Source organism: Struthio camelus, chromosome 8 (genome assembly GCF_040807025.1).
Source record: "Struthio camelus isolate bStrCam1 chromosome 8, bStrCam1.hap1, whole genome shotgun sequence".
Taxonomy (NCBI): domain Eukaryota; kingdom Metazoa; phylum Chordata; class Aves; order Struthioniformes; family Struthionidae; genus Struthio; species Struthio camelus.
The window spans coordinates 9,919,031-9,941,411 of record NC_090949.1 but is presented as its reverse complement, the minus strand read 5'-3'; the positions used below and the strand labels follow the sequence as shown (position 1 = coordinate 9,941,411).

Genomic DNA, 22,381 nt, shown 5'->3' with positions numbered 1-22,381 from the left:
TCCCCCCAACTGCATTTCAAAATTGGGTTTTTACATCATTTCCAGGCACTAGCTTGGCACCGTTGCCACTGACTACATAACGTAGCCCCGATAAGGTAATAATAATTGGTTTAAATAAATTTTGGTGCAACGATTAAAAATGCAAAATTAAAAAAAAAAAATCACTAGTATTTCAAACTACTCTTTCAGCTGAGTTTTAAGCCAGCACCCGCAGGGCGGAGGGGAGGGGAGGGGAGGGCCGGGTCGTGGGCAGCGGGGCCGCGAGCAGCCCGCGCCGGCCCCGCTCGGGCTGCCGGGGCTGGTGCTGCGCCGGGCCGCAGCGGGAAAGGGGCCGTTCGGGTCCCCCCGTCCCGCGGAAAGCTGCATCCTCCCCACCGCCGGGGCAGCCGGGTAACTTCCTCAGCTCTTTGCAAGGGCAGCTGCTAGCCCCGCGTCGGCTGCTTTTTTGCCGTCGCAGGGACGGCTTTGGCGGATTGCACAAACCCCGCTTCGCACGCACGCACGCGCTGGGGACTGCAGGACCCCCCGGGGGGAGCTGCCCGGCGCGCACCCGGCGAAGAGCCTGCCAAAAGCTGCTCTCCCCGCGCAGCGCCCGGCGAGCTCAGCGGCCGCCGACACGCCGAACGCGCCCCTCCGAACGACCTGGCGCGGCTTCTCCGTGCACAGCCAGCGAGGAGGGCTGGGACCTCACCGGCGAAGCGAGCCGCGTCGCCGCCGGGAGCACGCGTGGACGCGTCCCGCCAGCAGCACCGGTCACGCCAAGCCCACACCTCCCCGGCTCACAAACCGGGGAGCGCGTCCCCGGGGCAGCACGGCGCCGGAGCCCACGTCCCCGGGGCAGCAGGCGCCTGCTGCGGGGCTGCAGCCCCCCAAGCCAACCCTCTCGCCAGCTCCCAGCTCATCGGGGCTCCAGACAAACACTGAGCCACCGGCAGGAGAGGCCCCGGGCCACCCGGCAGGGTGCCAGCGACACAACGAGGGACAGCGCGGCTGCCACCAGCCCTGGGCAGACGGGGCCCGCAGGCTGCTGCCGCGGGGCGGTGCTGTCTCGGGAGCCCTGCGGAGCTGGTGCTGCAGCGGGTCCGAGAAGGATGGGAGGAAGGAAGCCTTTGGGTCCTTCACCGTGGGGTCTGGGCGCCAGTGGAGCGAGGGCGGCGCAGCCGTGGCACGCTGAACCCCCCCCGGCGTGCAGCGGCACGCTGGCGCCCGGACGCAGGCGCGAGCCGGCTGGGGAGCAGCAGAGCTCAGCTCCGATTTAGCTCAACAGGAGAAGCTGGGGCAGGGGGGCAACACAAGCAAGGCAGAAACCAAGCGGGCCCCAGCACTCCTGGTACCTCCAGGAGGGCAGGCAGGACGGTGCCGGGGCTGGCGCAGCGCCGGCCGCGGGGCCGTGCACCGCTCCCAGGGGCGCTGCCCCGCGTGCACGCGCTCCTGCGGGCCCCGGAGCACGGCTGCGTCCCCGCAGCCCCCCGCCCGCACCCGCCCCTACGTGCGCACCAGCACAGACACCGGCCTGCCCTGCTCCGCTCCTCCCGCTACCTGGAATCAGCGCTGAAATAACTTGGCAGCGAGGCGTTGCTCCAGCCCGAGACCTAACGCAAAGGTGTCGGTGCGCAAACAGACCCAAACAGCCAAGGCAAACGCCACCTCCCCCCCGCCAGCGTGCAGAGCCAGCTGGAGCCGCCATCCCCTCCCCGCCCCACGGCGCAGCTCCTCGTTTCGGGTCGGCGCCAGCCAGGGGCTGCGCGCATCCCCGCCGAGGCGGGCCGTGCCGCGTGCCGGCAGCTGCCCGCGCGGGGCGCCTGCCCCGTGCCGACGAGGAGGAGCAGCAGGGTGCAGCTTTGCAGGCCCTCGCCAAGCCCGGGGAGCGGGGACACCCCACGCCCACGGCGGCTGCTCTCGCAGAGCCCGCGAGGACGGGGAGGCAGCGTGGCAGACCACCCGCGGGAGGACTCTCCGCGGCTCCGCGCTGGCCGGGAGCCCAGCCCATCTCCCGCAGGACGCCCCGCTGCCAGCCTGTCTCAGCCACACGCCGCCCAACTTGCCTGCGGCGAGCTGCCAGGCCGCAACGGCCCCGGGACCCCCCGCGCAGCCCCAGCCCCCAGGCTGGGGCATCGCCGGCGAGGAAGCAGGAGCAGCACCCATGCAGCTCCGGGTGCCGAGGTCCGGCCCCAGCCCGCCCCAGGGTGACGTGCCCCGGGGGGTTGTGCGGCACCCCAGCGCCAGGAGGGCAGCGCCAGGCCGGGCTCCCCCCATCCCCACCCAGGTCCCCTCTTGCAGGGAGCTCACCCGGTGGTGCCACTGTGCGGTTTTGCAGCCTGTGCCGCGTGTTAGGCTGAGCCGGGGCTGCCCAGCAGGAGCCTCCGCGCTCCCGGGACTCGGCCACTTCCCCAGCAGGAGAGGGCCGTGCCCCGCTCCCAGCCCTGCGAGGGAAAAACCTCTCCCCTGGTGGCAACAGGGCAGCTGCGCCCACCTGACGGCAGGGGCCGCGGCAGGACTCGGGAGCGGACAACACACGGCTCTGCTAGATGCGTCACAGCGCCTGGCCGCTTTCACCCCCAGGGCGCCGCTCGAGCTGGACACCTGCCGGTTCCCACCTGTTCAAGGCTTGCTGCCATTTGCAGAACTTCAAAAGGGAAACGCAGCTCTGGGCTTCCTCGAGAAACATTTCAAACGAGCGCCTGGTGCCAGAGGACCTGCGTGGGACTGCTCCCAGGGGTCACGCTACGCACAGCAACCTCTGCTGCGCTGGGAAGAGCCACGCACTTAGCGCAAAGCAGTTGGATGTCTGCTCTAAGAGCAGAACTGAGCAGGAACGTTCCTCCAAGGAACGCCACCATCACCAAACACCACCAGATGACAGGCAGGAGGGGTTCAGAGGTTTAATTGGGTTCTTCCAGTTGTGCAAGGTACAAAGGACAACCAAAAGGGAGGACGTGGGCAATGACAAGGACCCTATTAAAAAAAATAGTCATGTATATTTGAGAAAAATAAAAATTCAAGATTAACCCCAGCCCCGTACCATAAAAATCTTCTGCATGTACAATGACTATTACTATATACATGTTTAAAAATAAAAGCCCATAGCCTGAAGTGCGAATAGCAGCACTACAGCTGTGCTTTGTGGCAGGGGAACCCATAAAGTGTTTGTTTTTAAAATTAAAACATAAATAGAAGCACTCGACATGCCAACAACCAAGTGGGTTACATCCTCCTCTGCACACCAGTTCAGAGTGAGCAGGACCAGCCCCTACCAGTTACAGCTAAAAACCTTCATGCGTCCGAATTCACAGTCCGCCAGCCGAGAGGGGCAGTCGGGGTTTGGCACCTCGCTGCCACGGCTGCTACATCCCGTTCTTCACCAGCTCGTGGATCCCGTTCTCGTCGATAATTAAAGGTGCACGAAACTCTCGGTCCTTCACGTACTTTTCCAGGCCCTAACAGAGCAAGAAGTGGCTTGTGAGGAACCCGAACGCTGCTCGTCTGCGGTCAGAGGGCACCGGCTGGGTCAACACAAGGGAGCTAGCGTACAGCCCAGACCGCCAAACGGCTTCACTCTCGGGGTCCCCTCTCATGCAGGGGTGTCACCTGCAACAGACAGCTCACAGCGCTGCTGCCCTACAGCTACTCCTCCTCCTGTTAACTAAGTCAGCTCTTCCAAGCTGCTACGAGAGCCCAGCCACACGCAGGGCTCCGTGCTGCAGCAAAGTCCAGCAATAATATCGGCCAGCGCCGGGCCGACTGCACCAGGCTCCCTGTCCAGCCTTTCTAAGGCAGAAAGGCAACAGCTGAAGGGGTGGCATTTCTTGGAGAGCAAATCAGCAGCCCGTGTCACCTGCACCTACTGAACCAGTCACAGACAGGCTCCAGTCTCAAGGGAAGAAACCACTCCCGAGTTGGGGGCTCGGGGGACACCAGCCCAACTCTGGTGCGGGAAACTTCACAGTGAATTCGAGTCACACTTTTGCCACAAACCCTCCTCCCTTCCCAGGGATCATGGGGCCTCCAAATGGAGGGTTGCGCTAGCACGTGCACCCTGTGAGCCTCGCACAGGGTTGGCTAATCTGTAAACGCGCTTGAGCTCTGGAGAGTGAATACTTACTTCTCCTCCATAGGAGATGAGGGGAGAAATTTCACACTGGATTGGCAAGTCACTTGCATCCTTCAAACTGCAAAGAAGTAGTCATAAACATTAGTCACTTCCTGCCAGGGTAAATGGACCAGGGCCCAGAAATCTTGCACATACCAGCACACACTGGGTCAGCAGCTGGCGGGTGTGTGCTGGGCACTGGTGGCTGCCAGCCCACGCAGACCCCGCCAACGCAGAGCTCCCCCAGGTTAGTCAAGCCTCGCACGCTCTCCATGTAGGTGCTAGCTAAAGTTTAGCTAATGGCAGTAGCTGGCAGGAGGGAAAGGGTTTTAGATGCAACTGTAACAAGGATCCGTGTTCCCTTCCACCTGTCAAACTACAGCAGTGTCTAGGCCTCTGGTCTGGACCACAGTCCCACTGCATTTGAGGCTGCTTGCAAGCTAATCAGCCCTTCCTCCTCCTGCACCCCCTGTGACACAAGAGAGGTGCACTCAAGTGTGCCCCCAAAGCACCTTTCTGCTTGGCTGGTCACAGCAGGCTTTTTTCATGGGCTTCTCATTTTAAAGCACAGGTTTAGGAAAGACGGTAAGCATATCTGCTGGGGCTTGCTACTTGCTCAGAAATCTCCTCGCAGTAGTCTGCTTCTCCCACCTTCGCTTCTTAGGTCAACTGGCTTTCAGGTCCTCAGTTCACAAGTTCTAGCTGGATGCAAGTCTGAGCTGGGATAAAAACCATGGACCCATGCCAGGGCTGCCTGTTGCTGGGGCTGGGGAGCAGCTACACTGCCGGGAAGGGTCTGCACAGGGTCCCCGACTCCATCATGCTGCTATCAAGCCTTTGTAATGCCCCCTAAACGCTCCCCCCATCCAGCCGGCGTGCAAGACTCACCGAGCAGGAGCTGTCGGACTAAGCCCGCACAGCTCCAAGCACAGCAGAGCCTACAGGCAACCACTGCAGTACCCCAGGGCTCCCCTTGGCATCGCAGCTGGAAAGGCATTGCAGGAAGTCGTCTGCGACAACGCTCATTTCCCTCAAGTCCAAGCTTGTCCTTGCTGCCATGTGTTAGGTCAAGCTCTCTGCCAGTCTAAGCTGTGCGTAAATGCAACAACTGAACTCACCTATTCTAATCTAGTTTTTGCACTTGTATTTTCCTTAGTCTGATTCATTTTAAGATAATTGCAAGAAACGAGTTGCCATTAAGCGCAACCTTTATCCAACATAATGACAGCCTATCTATACATGTGAAAGCATTCAAAGCTGCATTAAAAGTTAAGGATCTAAGCGCATGCATCGAAAAGTAGAAGATATGACTTCTCCTCTTGAAAGTGGCATCCAGGGGATTGGAAGATAACAAGCTTTCTTATTCTCCAGCCCACTGACACTTCTCAGCTTTTAAGTCCCAGAAGCCCAGGCGATGTTCCCTATGTCTATAGGAGAATGTACTACAGAAGTCACATAAAAAGTAGCTGATGGCCTAACATGAAGCATTACACATGCTATGTCAAAGCCTGCTTGACATTTACATAATGATTTTATCCAATTTCAGGAACCAATCTTTCTGGATGGCTGGCAGCCACTGGGAGACAGCAGCTGTTTCCAGCTAAGGGACTGGGTGAGATTAGTACAAGCAGTGCTACTCTGGCAGTGGCGTGATGAACACAGGATTGTGATGACTACTGAAGCCGGGAAGGAGGGAAACTCCAGTGTATTTCACAACAGCATCCTGCCTTCAAGGTGACTTTTGGGAGCTGTTTCCAATAAGCAACAGGCTGTCTGCCATCCTGCACGCTCTGGGCGGGAGGAGACGTCACCACATCCCGACTCCCCCAGGGTCTGCCAAGACCAGCAGAGCACACCCACATCCCCAGTGGGCTCTGCCACGGGAGGTCAGGGAGGGGGTGGCCAGTCCTCCAACCCATGGCACCTCTAAGTAACCCAGTTCAGTCAAGCTCTAGCCAGACTACATTACATACAGATCAAACAATTAAGTGAGCTGCAAAACTCTTGCCAGATTCTTGCAAGCATTAGTGAGCCCAGCAGGGCAAAAATATCATCTTCTACTCCAAGTCCCACAAGCTTGAAGACCCTAGATCCTGCCGACCCTGCAGGAGGCTGTACCTAAGCACACATGCTACACAGCAGATCCTTGCTGTGCCTAGTCATTTGGAAATACTCTGCCCAGAAGCGTAACGTGTGGGACAGGACAGCCCTGACTCTAGAGACAGAAGCTCTAACCCCAGCAGGCCCAACGCTGGGCCTCTGGTGGGTGAGAGGTGGTTGTGGCAGGACACCGTGTGGGAGGAGCCATAACCATGACCCTGCCTGCCACACACGGACACGACAGCTCCCCGCCTGGCCCTCCTGACGTCTCCTTTAGCCTCTGAGTTCTCTCATGTCACCGTCTGAGACAAGCAGAGGGAGCACAGCTAGAGCTAGGCCAGCTACAGCCTCTCCCACCCCAACGTATCAGCACGAAACCCCTGAAGTTATTACTGCATGGTACCTCCGAGCCTCTGCAGAAAGGAGTGCCAGGAATTAGCAGATGCTACCGTGAAAAGCAACATCTACAGGATCCTTTAGTAAGACATGCCCCGCTCCCAGCATGCACCCTGGAGCCCATCCGTCCTGTTAGCGACTACCAGAGCCCAGTCACCAGCACGCTCCCGCCACAGCCTGCGCAGCAACCGCGACCTGGTGCAGCGGTTCACCCAACCCATTAGTACCTAAGCACAGCCCCGCCACCATGCACTGCAGCCCAGCTACACTGTATAATTACTTGTCATTGACATCAGCTGGGATGGCATCTGACCTTCCGTTTGTGACACTATGTAGGAATAAACAAGTGTTAATAAGGATGGGGAAAAAAAGAGCAGAAGAACAAGTCTGGGGTATGCTATTCTCCAGCCCTTCCCTCGCTGCTTCAGAGGCAGCAGAAAGTCTCTCAGTTGAGGGAACCCAGCCCGGCTGCTGCACAAGTCTGGTAGCGTGTGTGGGTTTTAGGAAGCCATCTCCTCCAAGCTTGACTGTGCAACAGAGATCTGCAGGATTCAGTCCACAGGGGTCGAAACAAGAAAGAAAACTTCTGCTGACTTAGAGAGAGCACATTCTTCCAGCCACAGCATAGGCTGCCCATGAGAAGGGGCCCCCGGCTAGCAGCTTTAGGCAATGCTGGAACATGGCTTTAGGAGTGTGGTACTGGGGAAGGGCTGGGGACTGTCTACCATTTTAAACCCAGCCCAAACACAATACACGAGGTTCTCCTGCCCAGGGGAGAGCTCCTCACCTTGCTCACCCTGACCAGGAGGGCAGGACCCAAGCCAGCAACCATAACCTGTAGGAAGGCAAACGGCTGCACGGGGTAGTAACAGGATCAGTTGCTTACCAAGGGATGGCGGGGATGCGTGTGCCGTTTTCATCCACAAAATGCCCTCCCGCATTGAGAACCCAGCGGTGATGCAGAGACATCAAGGCATGCCGGGCTGTGGTGGGATTGTCCTTCCCGTTCTGGCTGTCTGCATTCTTCAAAGGAGAGAACTCGTCCTCACGCAGGACTTCGTACACCACAAACTTCCTGCCAGGGAGAGAAAAGGGCATGGGAAAAGGGCATTTCAGGTTTGGAAAACGTGCCTGCTCCCTTTTGCTTTGGCTTCTCCACTACTAGGCTAGAGGAGTCAGGGCCACAGACATCCTGCAACCTGTACCCACCAGCTGTCCTCACAACCACAAAGGAGCTAAGAGGACCCAGATGTGCGCAGCGGAGACCGGCACGTGGCCCGACTGAACAGGGCACAGAGACCATGACATGCAAGCACAGCATGTGCGGGCTGAGCTCTCTGGAGCACAGTTCAAACAGCCCCATTGCTCAACTTGTCCAGCTTCCAGGAGAGGGCACCACAAGTGCGCAGAGGAGCTGTAGGGTCAGGAGATACCAGGCTACTGCACCTCTGGTCCAGGAGCTTGGCCAAAAAGCAAGGAGCGACTGAAGCTCTGAAGCTCGACTGAGCAAGAGGCTCCTGTTGCTCATATCCGCGCTCGCATCAGGACACATTATCCGCTGCTGCTGAACAGCGTGGGGGCTTCCACCCCATCCTAACCCCAGCCCCCCTCAACCCTGGAGAGTCTCAGAGCTCCCAAGGGAGAGCCAGCAGCCTGCTCACTTCAGACCTACTTGGAAAACTGGAAGATGTCAAAAACGAACTTCTCCATCTTGATCCCATTGGGCTTCTCAGGTTGGATCAGCTGCCCAGTAGCGATGTCCACATGTGGGATCTTCTTCTCGGCTACATGGTGCTGCAGCTGCGGTTCGTAAGTGCTGCAAAGCCAAGAAAGAGCTGTCACTCACAAAGCCAAGGCGGCACTTCTCCAGCTCGAAGACAGCCACTGCATTAGAAAGGCAGCTCTGCCCCTGACACCCAGCCACCCCAAAGACACGCGTTTCTCATCCCTGCAGCAGCCAGACTACAGATGACCCTGCATAGCTCTGTTCTGGCAAGGGGAAGCCAGCAACGGATGGGGGAAATCTCATCTTGAGGAAGGGAGCGTGCACAGAGATGGGGGTCAGGTCACGGGTGCAGCTGCAAGGGCAGGGGACAGACATTAGACACAGAACAGAGCACGCGGGCCTCATCCCAGCACGCACATCCTACAAACAGCTGGAGTTTAAGCAACAGACAGCAAGGCACAGACAGCCAGAGAGCGAGCTCTGCTTCAGCGTCATCGCTCCTTCTCAAGTGTGCGAGCAGCCGACTGCTCCCAGCACGCCCGTACTTGACTACATCTTTCAGGAAGGATGTGGTGAAGTAGTGATTGGCAATGTTGCCCGCATTGAAGAGCAGCCGTCCATCCGGGCCCCGTTTCTGTGCAGTAGCCAGGGAGATCTCGCTATACTCCACCACCTGGTACACACCGTCCACTCTACACACCACACCAACCGGCTCCGTAGGGTTGGTCTTCTCTACCACCTGCCCAAGGGAAACACAATCAATAAAAGGCAGTTATTTGGCTGTCTCCAAAGCTCCATGCTTCAAATGCATCCTTTTCCATCTAGCAGCTGCAGACATTTTCCTATGCAAGGAAGCAGGGTGAGGGGAGAGATACAGATGCTGGAGCCCTCCCCCCCCTCCCTTCTACTTCTAGCAACGGCGACCAGAGGTGGTAAGACACCAGGACTGGGGGACAGGCATCAGGCACGCTCAGAAGGTGCAGGCACAATCTGACACCAAGCCCTCATGTGGCAGATAGAAGGCATGGATATTTTTAGCATTCAGCACACAGGGGAACAGTCAGCTTGCTGCACACCACTAGCGGGTGGCTGCTGTCTCAGCAGAGCTGTCACCCACAAGACTCCTTTCTTTCGTTACCTGATTGTGTGCTAGCAGCCCACAAGCAGTCTGTGGAGAGTCTCCACCCTCCTCTTCCTTGCACCTGACAGACCACCCCCCCCACCCCGTGGCTGGGGCACCCTGCACTGCCAATTCCTGCCAGTCCAGCTGAGAATCACTCTGCCATCGTAAGACAGTGCTCAGGGAGACTGGGCTTTCTGTTCTTAATTTAATAGCTTATTTCCCCCTTCTTTCACTTGGGTCAGAAGGAGAAACTACTTTCCCTTTCCCCAGCTTGCACAAGGAGAGCTTCAAGGCCAGCAAGCCCTATCACCTGTTTATCAGAGCTCTTCCCCAGCCCAGGCTCTAAGCCAAGCCCAGCCCAGTGCAAACATAGGTACACAGCCCCTTTCACTGTTGATCTAAATCTGATGAAAAGCTTTGGGTGTGCAAAGTACACGCAAGACTACGGGCTTAGTGCAGTGTCAGAAGTCAGCTGCACCTACTGCACCTTGGTCAGATGCCCACGATGTCACAGGTGGGGGCATCTAGCAGGCTGCAGAAGAGTCCCTGGGCACAAAGACTTCCCAGAGCTGCTCTGACAACAGCTACCCACTGTTCCCCACGTTCAGGTGGGAACCAAGCAGACCAAGGCTCCCCAGCAGCTCTTGGCCCTGGAGACCAGATAAGCTGTCAGCCCTGAGACTGTGCCAGCAGCATGTGTCTTTGAAGGGCATGAAAGGAGCAGCACACAGCATCTCCGGGGCTCTGACCAGCTCAGTGCCTGCAGGCACGAGAGCCAGGTCTTGCCAGCAACATCTTTGGTGGCCAGGCACAGGCAGGCAGCACATGAGGCAAAGCCAGAACCAGATCTAATGGGCTGGTGGGACTCCAGAAGCACTTGCTATTTAAGGAGTGAGCACCCAGTGCTTAGCTCTTCCTTCCTTTTGACTGCAGCAGACTGGCAAGGGAAGGGCCAGGGAAGCTGGGCCAAACAGCAGGACAGATCCCCCTTGGTACAAACAGGCCACACGGCAGCTTGGTGTGGAGCCGCTCCCCAAGGAAAGCTGCCTGCCTGCCTCCACGAACAATACCTTGGCACCGCAGTCTGCTCCCTTCTCCAAGCAGAACCCAATGAACGTGGGGTCAGCCACTTTCACCAGGATGTTGTCCACGCAGTACACATGGACGCTCTGCACGCCTCTCCGCTCCATGTCGTCCACGATGCCATGCACACCCAGGGCCCGGTACAGGCCCCCATTGCCGTCTGGGGAGGAAAGAGAGCATCAGAGCCACAGCAATGCCCAGCTGTCCCGCTCACTCACCCATACCCACGTTCCTCCTCTGCAGAGCTAGGACACCGGGAAGCGGGCTCAGTGCATCCAGTGATGTTGTACCCCACTCCTCCCTGCTGTGTAAGGCACCTCCCAGCCTGCATCACCCAAGCACCAACCACAGCATGAGAAATTGCCCTAAGCAGTCTCAGGCACCCCAGTCCCCCTGGAGGGGACTGAGCTTGCAGATATGTCAGAAAATTAAGCTAGTAAAAAAACGGCTGCTTGCTGAGCTGGGGATAAAAGCTGCAGGGAGCCAACGGGGCAAGGCAGTGAGGTGTCATCTCAGCAGCTGTGAGCTGAGAGATCAGCTCAGCTGACTCTCATACAGTCACGCTCAGTGCTGCACCCAAAGGCATCTCACCCCCACGCGTCTCTAATAACAGCTCTTGGTCACAGACCTGGTGCCATGGAAATCTTGCCCTTTTCTTCCAGGAGGATTTTCCCATCAAACCCCATAGCAGGCAACATCCCCTGCTGGAAGAAGATCACGTTTTCTTTCTGTAAGCCAAAATACCGGTGCTTCAGGAAGAATTCCTTGGTGGACTCCATAGTCCGGCCGCTTGTCATGATGTACCTGCCACAGCACAGAAAAGCCGCAATCAGCAGGGAGGCCAGGGGAGAGTCCAATGCCCCCTGCCTCAAGCATGCCAAACTGCTTCAGCCCACCCCATAGAGGGCACTCCTCCCTCTCTGCCCAAAATCCTTTGAAGGAAGGTGACCCTCATCCGACCCATCTCTTTGGCAGCCAAGAGAAGGGCCCCACCCCTGTGCGCAACACACATCTCCACCCTACCCACCCTTGTGCAGCAGGCGGGACGCCCAGCTGCAGCAGGCGGCTCCCTTCGTGACGCAGACTGCCCAAACGCCCACTCGTGGCTACGGTGGGGTCCCTGGACCAGTGCTCCCCCTCACCTCCCAGCTCCCTACCCTCTCCGCTGGCCTCTGCAACAAGCTGGGCACAGGCAACGCGAGCTGCGCTCCTGAGAGTTGCTGGGGCTAAACCTGCCAACTCCGGGGGCTTTGATGGGGCCTCCGAAGGCACGACCCAATGACGCCACTCTGGGTCTTGACATCAACGTCGACAGGGGTCGTACCAAAGGGGTCTCCACCAAGCCCACGGGGCCTCGACCTTCCCATGTCAACGGGGTCCGCGCCAACAGGGACCTGCCAACACCAGCCGGCGGGGCCTGGGCTCACCCGTGGTGACTTGACCCACCGACGCAACTGGTGCCAACCCCCGGGGTCTCGACCCACCGACACCAACGGGCCCCAGCCAGCACCCGCCACCCACGGGGCCGTGACCCACCGACGCCAATGGGGCCGGGCGCCCTTACCAGGGGATGTGGCAGGCGGTGCCGTGCTGCTCCTCGGCCAGCTGCTGCAGCCGCCGCAGGCGCTGGGCCTGCAGGTGGAAGAGGGTCTTGCGGGAGGGCAGCCCCACGTCGCACATGCCCTTGGGGTAGGGGACGCCGAGGCGGGTGCCCTGCCCTCCGGCCAGCAGCAGCGCGGCCACGCGGCTCCCCGCGATCTCCGCCAGCCCTGCGCCGCGGGGGGAAAGCACACGCGTGGGGCCCGCCGCGCCGGCACCGGCCCCGGCCCCGCCACCGGCCCCGGCGCCCGCCCGCACCTACCGCGGCGCTCCCAGCGCGGCAGCAGGCCGCGGTCGCGGCAGGCGCTGCCCAGCACGTCCCGCGGCACCGGCTCCATCCGCGCGTCCGGCCCCGCCGCCGCCGCGGCCCCGCCGCCGTCAGCCTGGGCGCGGGCGCGGCGGAAGAAGCGGTTGAGCTCCGCCACGTCCATGCCGCGCAGCTCCGCCGCCAGCGCCCGCCGCGCCGCGCCGCCCAGCTCCGGCCAGAAGCGCAGCACGTGGCCCTGCCCGCCCGCCGCCAGCTGCCGCGCCAGCCCCGGCTCCGGCTCCCATTCCCGTTCCCGCTCCAGCCCCGCCGCCGCCGCCTCGCCCGCCATGCCCGCCAGCCGCCCGCACCCTCTAGGCCGCCGCGCCCCCGCCGCGCCCCCTTTATACACCCCCGCCGCCGCGCCCCCGCCAATGGGAGGCGGCGGCCGCCCGGCCCGCGCCCCTCACTGGCTGGGCCCGGCCCCAAAGCCGCGATGGCGTCACGGCGGCAGCTGCCTGGCCGCTGCCGCCCGCCCAATCCGCGCGGGGGGCACGTGGCAGCCCCCCGCGGCGCGGCCAATGAGAGCGGCCGCGCCGAGGCGAGGGCGGGGGCGGCAGCGGCAGCAGCCAGCGCTATGGCAACGCCCGCCACGTCAGCTCGGGCCCCGCTGCTGGCAGCGACGGCGCCTGGCAGCGGCTGCGGGAGGGCGGGGGGAAGCCCCGCCCCCGGGCTGGCCCCGCCCCCCGGCCCCGCCCCCCGCATGCTGCCGCGGGCACCGGGCACGGCCCCCCCGGCCCCGGCGCGGGCACCCTGGGCTTCGTCGGCTCGACGCCGCCCGGACAGGGAGATTGTTTTTCCCCTCTCTCGTTTTGTTTGTGCACTGGCAGCAGGGCTCCCAGGGGGTTGGGAAGGGCCGGGCGTCTCCGCAGCGCCGGGAGCGCTCGGGTGCCTTTTCCAGGAAGAGTCCGCCCGTTTCCAGCTGTGCCTGGGCCAGACGCGCAGGGCGGGAGGGAAGGAGATACCTCCCGAAAGTCCCAGTTTCTCGAGGCGTAGCAAGGCCGCGGCCCCCACCGCGCTGGTACCCCGCCTGGCGCCTCTCCGCCTCCTGCAGGGAGCTGGAGAGTCGAGACTTGCGGGGCAAGGCAGGAAAAAAGCAGTTTGGATATAAGCAGGCTACAAGGCGCGCCGAAAGGGGCGGTAGCAAACTGCTGTCCCCGGGAGACGCTCTGCAGTTGCATCCGCTGCGGAGGTATCCAGCGTGCACGCTGCTGCCTGGATCCTTCTCCCCGTAATTACAGGGGCGGGTGGTAAAAATCAGTGCGTGCTACTGCCAAACTCTGGCGGTCTGGCCTCTGCCTCACCCCCGCACGCACCGTTTCCTCGCTCCGGCTGGAGCCGCGCACCAGTGCTGCGGCTTAGTGAAGAGCTGCAGGCAGGGAGGGCGCAGAAAGTTGTGCAATACAAACGGGTTCCCGGACACGCAGCGGGCTGAACAGCCTCGCTCCTCCTTACACAAGCCTGCAGCAGCTCTCGGGAGCAGAGAGGTTGTTTTTCCTCTTGAGTACATCACTTAACGAGTTGTTATAACGGAGCACGGGCCAGAGGAACGCCGGTGTGCTGCAGCACACGCGGGTGTCTTCGCACCGCCACGAGGTGGAAAAACTGACCCCCTCCTCAGGAAGGGCTGCCACTTCCTCGGTGCAAACTCCCAGTGCAGCTTGGGCGGCGTTAGCGGCACAGGGACGCGCGGAGGGCTGGCGGCACTGCACACCCTCCAGCCCTCCCTACGTCGGGCAGGCGACGCGCTGCTGAGCGCCGTCGCGCTGAGAGCCAAAACTCGACCGCCAGATCCCAGACATGCCGTGTCCGATTCACACCCATGTCAGCGTCGTGCAGGGTGACAAAGCGCTTGCTCGCTTTAAGTACTTGGCATTTCACCGACGGTCCCACAAAGGCTGGATGAGCAACTGCTTTATATTGAAGCATCATTTATTAATCATCTGTATCAGGCACACATCTGCTCAGCAATGGTGCATGACAGGATACAACAGTTCACATCTAATCTGAACAGAGGCACGTGTTTACAGGATCGGGCACGGCACGGGGAAGTATACTGAACACTCTGAAAGGACAATGGAAGTAAAACGCAGTGCTTAACGCTTTGTCCTTAGGAGGCTGGAGACCAGTGAGAAAAAAATTGGGATCAGAGCTGACTTGCGCTTCAGCCAGTGATTTAAAAACCAATTACTCTCCTTGCATATACTAAATAGGTGGAAGTGCAAAGAACTCCCTCTCTCATCACTCCCCCCCACACATCAGTGGCGTTAGTCTAAAACGGCTGCACTTTGCGCAGGAGAAACGTTCAGACTGAGCCATGGGGCATCTCTCAGCAGGGCACACCAGAGAGCGAGGCAGGGCAGGAGCCCGCTGCTGAGAAAAACATCTAAGCCCAGCCAGAAGGCAGCCAACAAAGGCTTTTGGCAGCACGCTGTTATGCCTCTGTCACTAACAACAGGAAAACACCAGAAAGGTCCCTCAACGTGGCTTGGGTAAGTGCTTCTTTGCTGGCCACCAAGCACCTCCCCTTGAGGAGGTGCAGGGCCCTTCTGCTGCAGTGTCCGGTTCCCCTCCCCGCCGAGCCATCGATAACCTGCTGGCCACAGATGCCACACGCCCCCAGAAAGGGGCCCTTCATCCCACCACCCTCCAACCACTACCAGGTGGTATTAGCGGGGGTGGGATGACAGATCTCAGCACAGCCACAGAAACCAACCCTCAGAAACCATCAATTTGCAAGTGCAAATTGACTCACCTCCGAGGCAGCCGTTCTTCAACTGGCAATGATCTTTTCTGCTGAATCAGCTTTTAGATGCAAATGCTACCAAGTAGTAGTTCAGCTCCAACATTTTTCCCGTTCACACACGTGCTCCGAGGTGCCAACGGTGGCACACTCCTAACGCTGCATCTGCGGTGTCAACAAAACACGGCCACCACGCTCCACGCACCACGCTTGGCCACACGGCCAAGCGGCCCCCTAGCACCACCACGCTCTTCAACACATCCACAAGCAGCGCTAAGAGCAAGCCTCAGCATCACAAATTTTGTAACAAGCGAGCATTTGCCAGGCAATCCTGGAAGTCCTGCGCTGGTGGAGGGCAACAGCCCCTCTGTGGTCTCGGCATCCCGTTCATCATCATCATCGGCAGCTGCTCTGCAGGCTGAACCTGCCCCACACACGCCTGTACCAGGACAGCAGCTCAGGAACCGCTGGCACGAGCATCCCACTGCAGGGAGCCCCAGCCCTGCTCTCCCTAGCCGCATTAGGGCAGTAATCCCCGGCCTTATCCTCTGGCAGTCCTGGGGCCGGCCAGGGCTTGCATAAGGGTACTTGCACAGTGGGTCAATGAGCTACTGGGTTTGAGATGGGGAAGCCTGAGAGAAAGCTGGCCGGCCGCGTGCCTAGGTCATACCCAGCTGCTCCAGAGCAGCCACGTGCAAAGCGGAGACACGACCATGCTGCCACACAGCGGCCTCAGCCCTCTGAGCCATTGCTGCCCCTTTGAGAAGGACTGAGGTGCCCGCTGTGCTTGCTCTCACGTACTTTCTCCCGTCATGCAGATGGGAGGCCAGTGTTACCTTAATAACCCGTGTTAAATGGGCGCTAAACTTATAATGGGGAGATCAGAAGGTACACCAGCACTGCCACCTCCAGAGCGGTTTCGGTTGTCCATGAACACAAGAGATGCTCAGGGAGGGGCAGTCAGATTTCTTCCCACCTTCAGCTGGGTAGGGGTCTGCCCTCAGCTTTAAGAGCTGAGGAAAACCTCAAGTAGAGACACCGCTCAAAGTCTTGCCGTATCCAGGGGTTTGATCTGTCATCCTTTTCCTCCCTAAACCAGCCTCCTCCCACAAAGGCAGCCTGCTGATTTTCATATGAGCTCCGATGGGTGCTATGCTCAGGGCGAACACCGGAGCCCGGCTGCTGCCAGGTCTGAAAGCACCACGCACACCGCCACAGCTGCTAGGCCAGGACCACACTTGCACCCGACTCCTGTGTCCTCTCAAGACACTGCACTGCAGGAACGTCAAATTGCCAAGGCCACGTCAGGAACACGCTGGCGGTTCCAGATGCAAATAACCGGCCAGATACAGCCTGCGAGCAGACTTGCCTGCAGGATCGGGCACTGCTGCACTGGGGAAAGACATCTGCCACCCCCACACCAACTGTGGTCGCTGAGGACACAGGCCAGCAGCCCAAGGAGTACAGCTGCCCTCAGGCCCCGAGCAACATTTTAATGCTGCTTTAAGTAGTTCTGGAGAAGGGCGGCTTTTGGAAGGAAGCTGCATCAGCGCAGACTGAGAAACCCAGCAAGCAACAAAGCGGAAAGCCCGAAGGCTTCTGCACCTGTAACACGCAGTATTTTGGAAACAAAGCCAGCCAGGCCTGTCCAGGCACACATCAGGACGTATGTATGCACTCAGCCTCATCACCAGGCGTGCTTTAGATACAATCTAGAGGCAAGAACGCAGGTTTTAGCAGGGTTGAAACTACCCTGCCACCAACTACAGCCTACTACAGCCACCAACATCTCAGTGAGACACTACAGCAAGCTTCAGCCTGACAGAAAAGCCTTTGAAGGCAGATGGGGTGGGAAGATGATAAAATGCTTCCACCTCTTAGGAGTTTCTGAAGCTTCCCGTACCCCCACAGCCAGGGACTGAAGCCAGTGACAGGACAGCGAGATCAACATCTTCAGCTCTTGCTGGGGGCGGGGAGAGCGGGAAGCAGGAGCAGCAGCTTTGGGTCTTTGCTTGACTGAGTGCTCAAATGAGGTCACTGAGCATCCAGAGAGAAAAACTCATGGCAAGGATTTGCACCTTGCAGGTTGATTTAATTCCTATTAAATCTGCTAAACAAAACCCCAGCCAAACTCTTTAGTGGAACTGCTCTGCTACGTTGCAGCAGTAGGCTCTAGCTACTATCTAAAGGTTAATCCTGGCAGGCTCTTACCTTTAGCTGCAAATCCAAAATACAACTCTGATTTAAAAGCAGATATGTTTGAAAAAAGAGAGACAAGCTCACAGTCCTAGAGAAATGCATCTGAGGAGGTGAACTTCAGCATTGTGCCGGGGTGCAAATGCAGCCTCTCTGCTCATGTACCGCTCTAGCACGACGGATAGACCTCTCCAAGCTCACGCACTGCACCCAGGGGAGCTCGTCACATTCCTGTGCGGGCTGGCACTCAGCTTGGCAAGAGCTCTTGGGTCTTTTGCCAGGTGACAGGCACGCATGCAGCCCATTTAATGTTGCTAACAGGATGGCATTTAACACGTGAATTTCTGAGTCTAAGTGCTTTATCTCTGGCTCAGCCTGCCAGAGACAGCAGCAACTCAGGGCTGAGGAAGCAGTCAATATTTACTGATATTTAGAGTACTTAAACAGTTTAAATGCTGCTTTTCCACCCAGAAAAGAAAAACCTCGTCTGACTGATCATCCAGTTCCTCCCAGACACGAATGGTGCTTCACTGCAAGGACAACCAAATTAAAAGCAAACGAATCATATACCCCATCTACGTGAAGTTGCTGTAGAGCAATGTACACCCAAGTACCATCATTCTGGAAAGAGTCTGATCAGTAAATCATACCTTAAAAGCTCATTGTGGGATTCTCCTGGAAAATCTACCTCCTCACAGGAAAAAAAACAAAAAAAGAAAAAAAGAAAAAAAAACCAAAAAGATTGGTCCTTCCTGGGGAAGTTTGGGCAGGGCTAGAGTAAACAGGACTCCACACCAGCACTGAGAAGAACTCGGACTCGTGAAATGCTACAGATACCATTTCTTCTGATGCACCACACACATGCATACAGGGTGAAAAAAAAAAAAAAAAAAAAAAGCAAGAGGAACTTAAGTGCAGGATTTCAGCAAGTCCAGCAGGATGTAGGATGTTAACTGCAAGGTAACTCAGGTATTGCCCCAGGGAGGCTCAGAGACAGTTTGGGCAGCTACCCCCAGATATTTCAGCTGGAGAAAGGAATTCATGAGAACTTATGACTGGAGGGCTCTCCTCATCACTAAAACTGGTACCAGGCCTTCGAGCCAAGAGATGCTGTTCCCCCTTTGCATAAGCTGTTCCACGCTGTGTTCCCCAAGAGCAGAACCGCTAGCCCCTGCAAAGAGGGGCTCAGCTGGGTGGATGGGTTTGCCCGCCCCTGGAAAGCACAGCCACCGGGCCCCCGGCTGCCCTGTGCTAGCTGCTGCGTTAGCCAACCTCTGCCCCTGCAGGAAAGCCCCACGAGTAGGGAGAGCGCTCTGGGGGGAAGCAGTGACACAGCTCGCACAGTTTCTTCCCCCAAAAGCAGGTGCCTGCTGTGGCTAGTCAAGTCAGATTAGCGACCAAGCCCTTTCCATACAGGATCTCAGATTGCCTCAGGCCCTTTGTATAACCTATGAAGGACCGAAAGTGTCAGTGCTTCTCATCTACAACAGCTCTAACAGGGTAACGCAAAACCAAAATGCACAACACAGAAAAGGCAAGCGCTGGAACCTACAACGGACAAATATTTGTTCTCTCTTAGAGGACTTGCAGGACAGGAGCCCTGCTGCAGACACAAAGAATAGTGTGCTCTAGCACTCCTTTCCAAAAACATCACCTAAAGTCGCTTAAATATTACAGATGATTTGGCATCAGAGTTCAGAGCAACAGTGCCAGTACAGGGCATAAGCTAGAAAGATGATTCCACATGACAAAGTTTTCACATCATCTCAGGCTACAAAGTGCTGCAGCTTCTTTTGGGACCGAGGCTGGCACTGCTCCGAAGACATTTACTCACACCCGGTCAGCCCCTGCCCACCCCACACATACAAGCAAGTTGAGCTGCAAGTTGAGCAGGCAGCTTCACCCGTACCTCACTCCACAAGCCCAGCACGCCATCTGTGCCAGCTAAGATGTATGGCTTCTCTCAGATCACAGGTCAGTGAGAGGGTAAGTCTGTAGGCCCAGCAGATCTCATTTCACTGCCCCCCTCTGCTCTCTCGGACGTAAAGAGCCAAGGTCTTCCTGATCTGCCTTAGAGAGGATGGTGCTTCTCCTTCTTTATTTACCACAGATACCAAAAAAGCCAGAGAAGCCTTCCTTCTCCTCCTCTGCACTGGAGGAGAGCATAGGTATCGTATGGCAGGATGAAAGTTTAGAACAAAGAAATCCCCTCCCCAGAGAAAAAAAGAATTGCTAGGGCCAAACTGTGCAACGGTCTCAATTCAGTCACTTAAAAGTGCTTGTCAAGATCTGCTCTGCCTCCAAGGCTCCTATAGTCACTACCCTGGTCACCTGAGCACCCGCCAAGGGCAGGCAAAGCCACACATCTAATGTAAACGAGCAAGCACAACACACACACACAAGCACACACTTAAAGCCATCTGGGCCTCCTCTGCACATCACAAAGCAGCAGTAAAGGTTTCAAAGCCCATTTTAGTCCTTTGCATCTCTCCTTCACAGATGACTCAAAAGCAGGGCTAGGAAGCTCTTTGTACATTCAACTGTAAAATACAACGTGAGGAAGAGGAGCGAGACAACTCTCCTGATTGTTGCTACTGCCTACAGCAAGTTTTGGTACAGATATCCTCTCTTATAGGCACTCAGTGGGTAAAACGTAGCCACAACAAACTTGCCATCAAAAATCTTTCCAGTCAGCATTTTTTGGGCAGCTTTGGAATCACCAGCGTTTGCATATTCAACAAAGACCTGAAAGAGAGAGAGGAGAAACAGCACTTCCACTGCAGCATGCCGTCCGCTCCCTCCCACTTCTGCAACGCCCATCACTGGGGGGAAATAGTTTCTGATCAAATCTTTTCCCTCCATTCTTGGTTGAGAACAGAGCTGTGGAGCTAAAAAGAAGCAGCTGCGCCTCTGCACTGGAATTTCACTTCCTGCTCCCCTTTTCTAGGGCTGGTGCATTTGGAAAGATGGGAGAAAGCACGATGATGCTCTACGGCTCCGCACTTCCTCTCCCACCCACTGCTTTGTCCTCTTCTCTCGTTCCCCAGCTCCTCTTCTAAAGCTGTTCGGGATCCTCCCAGGTTAGGGAACCTTATGTTATGAGAGAAGGAACCTGTGCTGTCTCTCAAGGTAAGCAGCTATTTTTAGCACTGTCATCATCCAAGAGATTTAAGTTGAGAAGCAGTGCTGGGGCACATGGAGCATATATGGGAATCCACAGCCTCTTCCCTCCACTCACTCACTCACTTGGCCTTTACCAGGATTCTCCTTTGGAATAAGCAAGGAAACCACTGGACCATATTTCTGACACTCCTCTCTTATGTCTTCCAGGATATCTGAGAAAAGAAAGAGCTGGTTCTTTTACTTTGCAAACTGAAATGAGGTCAGAAGAAAACCAAGGCGGATGAACCCATCAACAACATTTAGTCAACATATTTTTTTTCCCTCTCAGTTTAAGATAAATAATCCAGAGATGTCACAGAGAAACTAACACTGCTTAACAGCCAAACCACGAGACAAAGTATCCAAAGTGAGGCCCAGGAACATAGACCTGCAGGGCAGTGAATCCTTCTGAGAATGGGGCTTGGAGCACATAGCCAGTGCTTTTCCTTGCACACACAAACCTCAGCCTTCCAGTAGCTAAAACATTCAAGATTTGTTAGCAGGTATTTTCTTCACGGCACTTGGAGGAGGGGAACCAAAGGAGCTGCTACAAACCCTTCTTTGTGTGAGCAGAACTCAGACTTTTAAACTCATATCCCCAGAGTAAGCTCTGTAGTTTTTGCCACTTACTTCGGTTTGAGAGCAAGTAGAAATGCAAGTTCCACAAACATGCCTTGCCACCTACCATGTATAGTTTTGCTACAACTCAAGAACTCAAACAAGTTCTTTCAGTTCTCTGTCGAGATCTTGGATAAGCCAATTAGCACACTTTTGAGGATTCCTGCTGTTGGGCTCCACAGCGTCCTGGCCACGTCTAGCAGAAGCTCAGAGCCACAACCACATAAGGAGGTTTGTGGGCATTTAACCAAAGAAGACAATCAAAGAAACCTTTTTTTAATCTTGCACCCCCAAAGAATTCGCTACAAACTCTGCTTTCTATCTCACTCTTTTAGTTCCAGTCTAGCCTCTGTTGGCACAGTTCACCCCCACCTCAGCTGAGAAGCTCCTTGCTTGCTATTTTTGCACCTACTAAACTGCTCTTCCACTTGCTCTCATATCCCCAAATCCAAACTAAACAGCTTCTAAGACAACATTGCTATATTGGAATTGTATGGCATACACCAACCTTCATATTCTTCTTCACTCTGTAGAGAAGCGTCACTTAAAATATTTAGCAGCCTCAGCACAGGTGTGGGGAGCATCACCAGATCTTCGATATGGGGAGCTGAGTGACACCCACAAAGTTAGAGGGGGAAAAAAAAGGAAACAAAGTCCAAAGGATCAATAAAACAGGGAGCAGACTCGATATGTCATCTTATCCTACACAGGCACCTACTGTTCTCTGCAGTACAGTTTTGCTTCTCTCCACTATTACCTGTGTTTACAGCTTTTATCCACCCTGTCTCCAACTGAATATTGTGCACCAAAACTCCCAGAAGATTTGGTGCGTTCTGCAATAATACTGAGGTCAGCACCTGAAAGTGCCTTCAAAGCTACAAAGCTAGCAGCAATTAAGACCGGAATTATGGCTGCTTAGCTGAGATTTAGAAGCTGATGCATCTGTCAAGGGCTAAGATAGTTAGCAACCTGCCCCTCTTAAATACGGAGATGCGAGGAGATGAAAAGAGAACTACTCTGCAACCTGTGTCTCCTGTTACTGCAGGATTCCCACCTGGTGGTACCACACAAACTGAAAACAGGCTGACCAGCTTCCATGCCTCCAGTTCTTAAACTATACTAGGGCACAAGCCTCAGCTCTCTCTAGGATATCTCCTACTTGTTCCCTAAATACCACGTGAAACAAGAGCCCCTCCAAAATCCAACTGCAACTGTCTGTTGCAAAGACCATCATGTCATCT

The 22,381-nt window shown here is 56.7% G+C and overlaps 1 protein-coding gene across 3 annotated transcripts in view; it reads right to left on the bottom strand.

The window, feature by feature from the left end:
• Window positions 1-2,868: 2,868 nt before the first annotated feature.
• The window catches only part of UAP1 (UDP-N-acetylglucosamine pyrophosphorylase 1), a 30,637-nt gene continuing 11,124 nt past the window's right edge, over window positions 2,869-22,381 (bottom strand). The window contains exons 1-10 of one of the 3 annotated variants that reach the window (XM_068952060.1): window positions 12,380-12,715; window positions 12,083-12,287; window positions 11,147-11,322; window positions 10,506-10,678; window positions 8,858-9,051; window positions 8,259-8,402; window positions 7,473-7,661; window positions 6,867-6,914; window positions 4,103-4,169; window positions 2,869-3,437 (exon numbers count right to left, since the gene is read on the bottom strand). In XM_068952060.1, the coding sequence (XP_068808161.1) occupies window positions 3,345-3,437; window positions 4,103-4,169; window positions 6,867-6,914; window positions 7,473-7,661; window positions 8,259-8,402; window positions 8,858-9,051; window positions 10,506-10,678; window positions 11,147-11,322; window positions 12,083-12,287; window positions 12,380-12,713 (1,623 nt within the window). In that variant the 5' untranslated portion in view covers window positions 12,714-12,715 and the 3' untranslated portion in view covers window positions 2,869-3,344. Of the gene's footprint in view, window positions 3,438-4,102; window positions 4,170-6,866; window positions 6,915-7,472; window positions 7,662-8,258; window positions 8,403-8,857; window positions 9,052-10,505; window positions 10,679-11,146; window positions 11,323-12,082; window positions 12,288-12,379; window positions 12,716-22,381 lie in introns of those variants that run through there. The other 2 variants (XM_068952058.1, XM_068952059.1) reach the window with 2 other exon arrangements.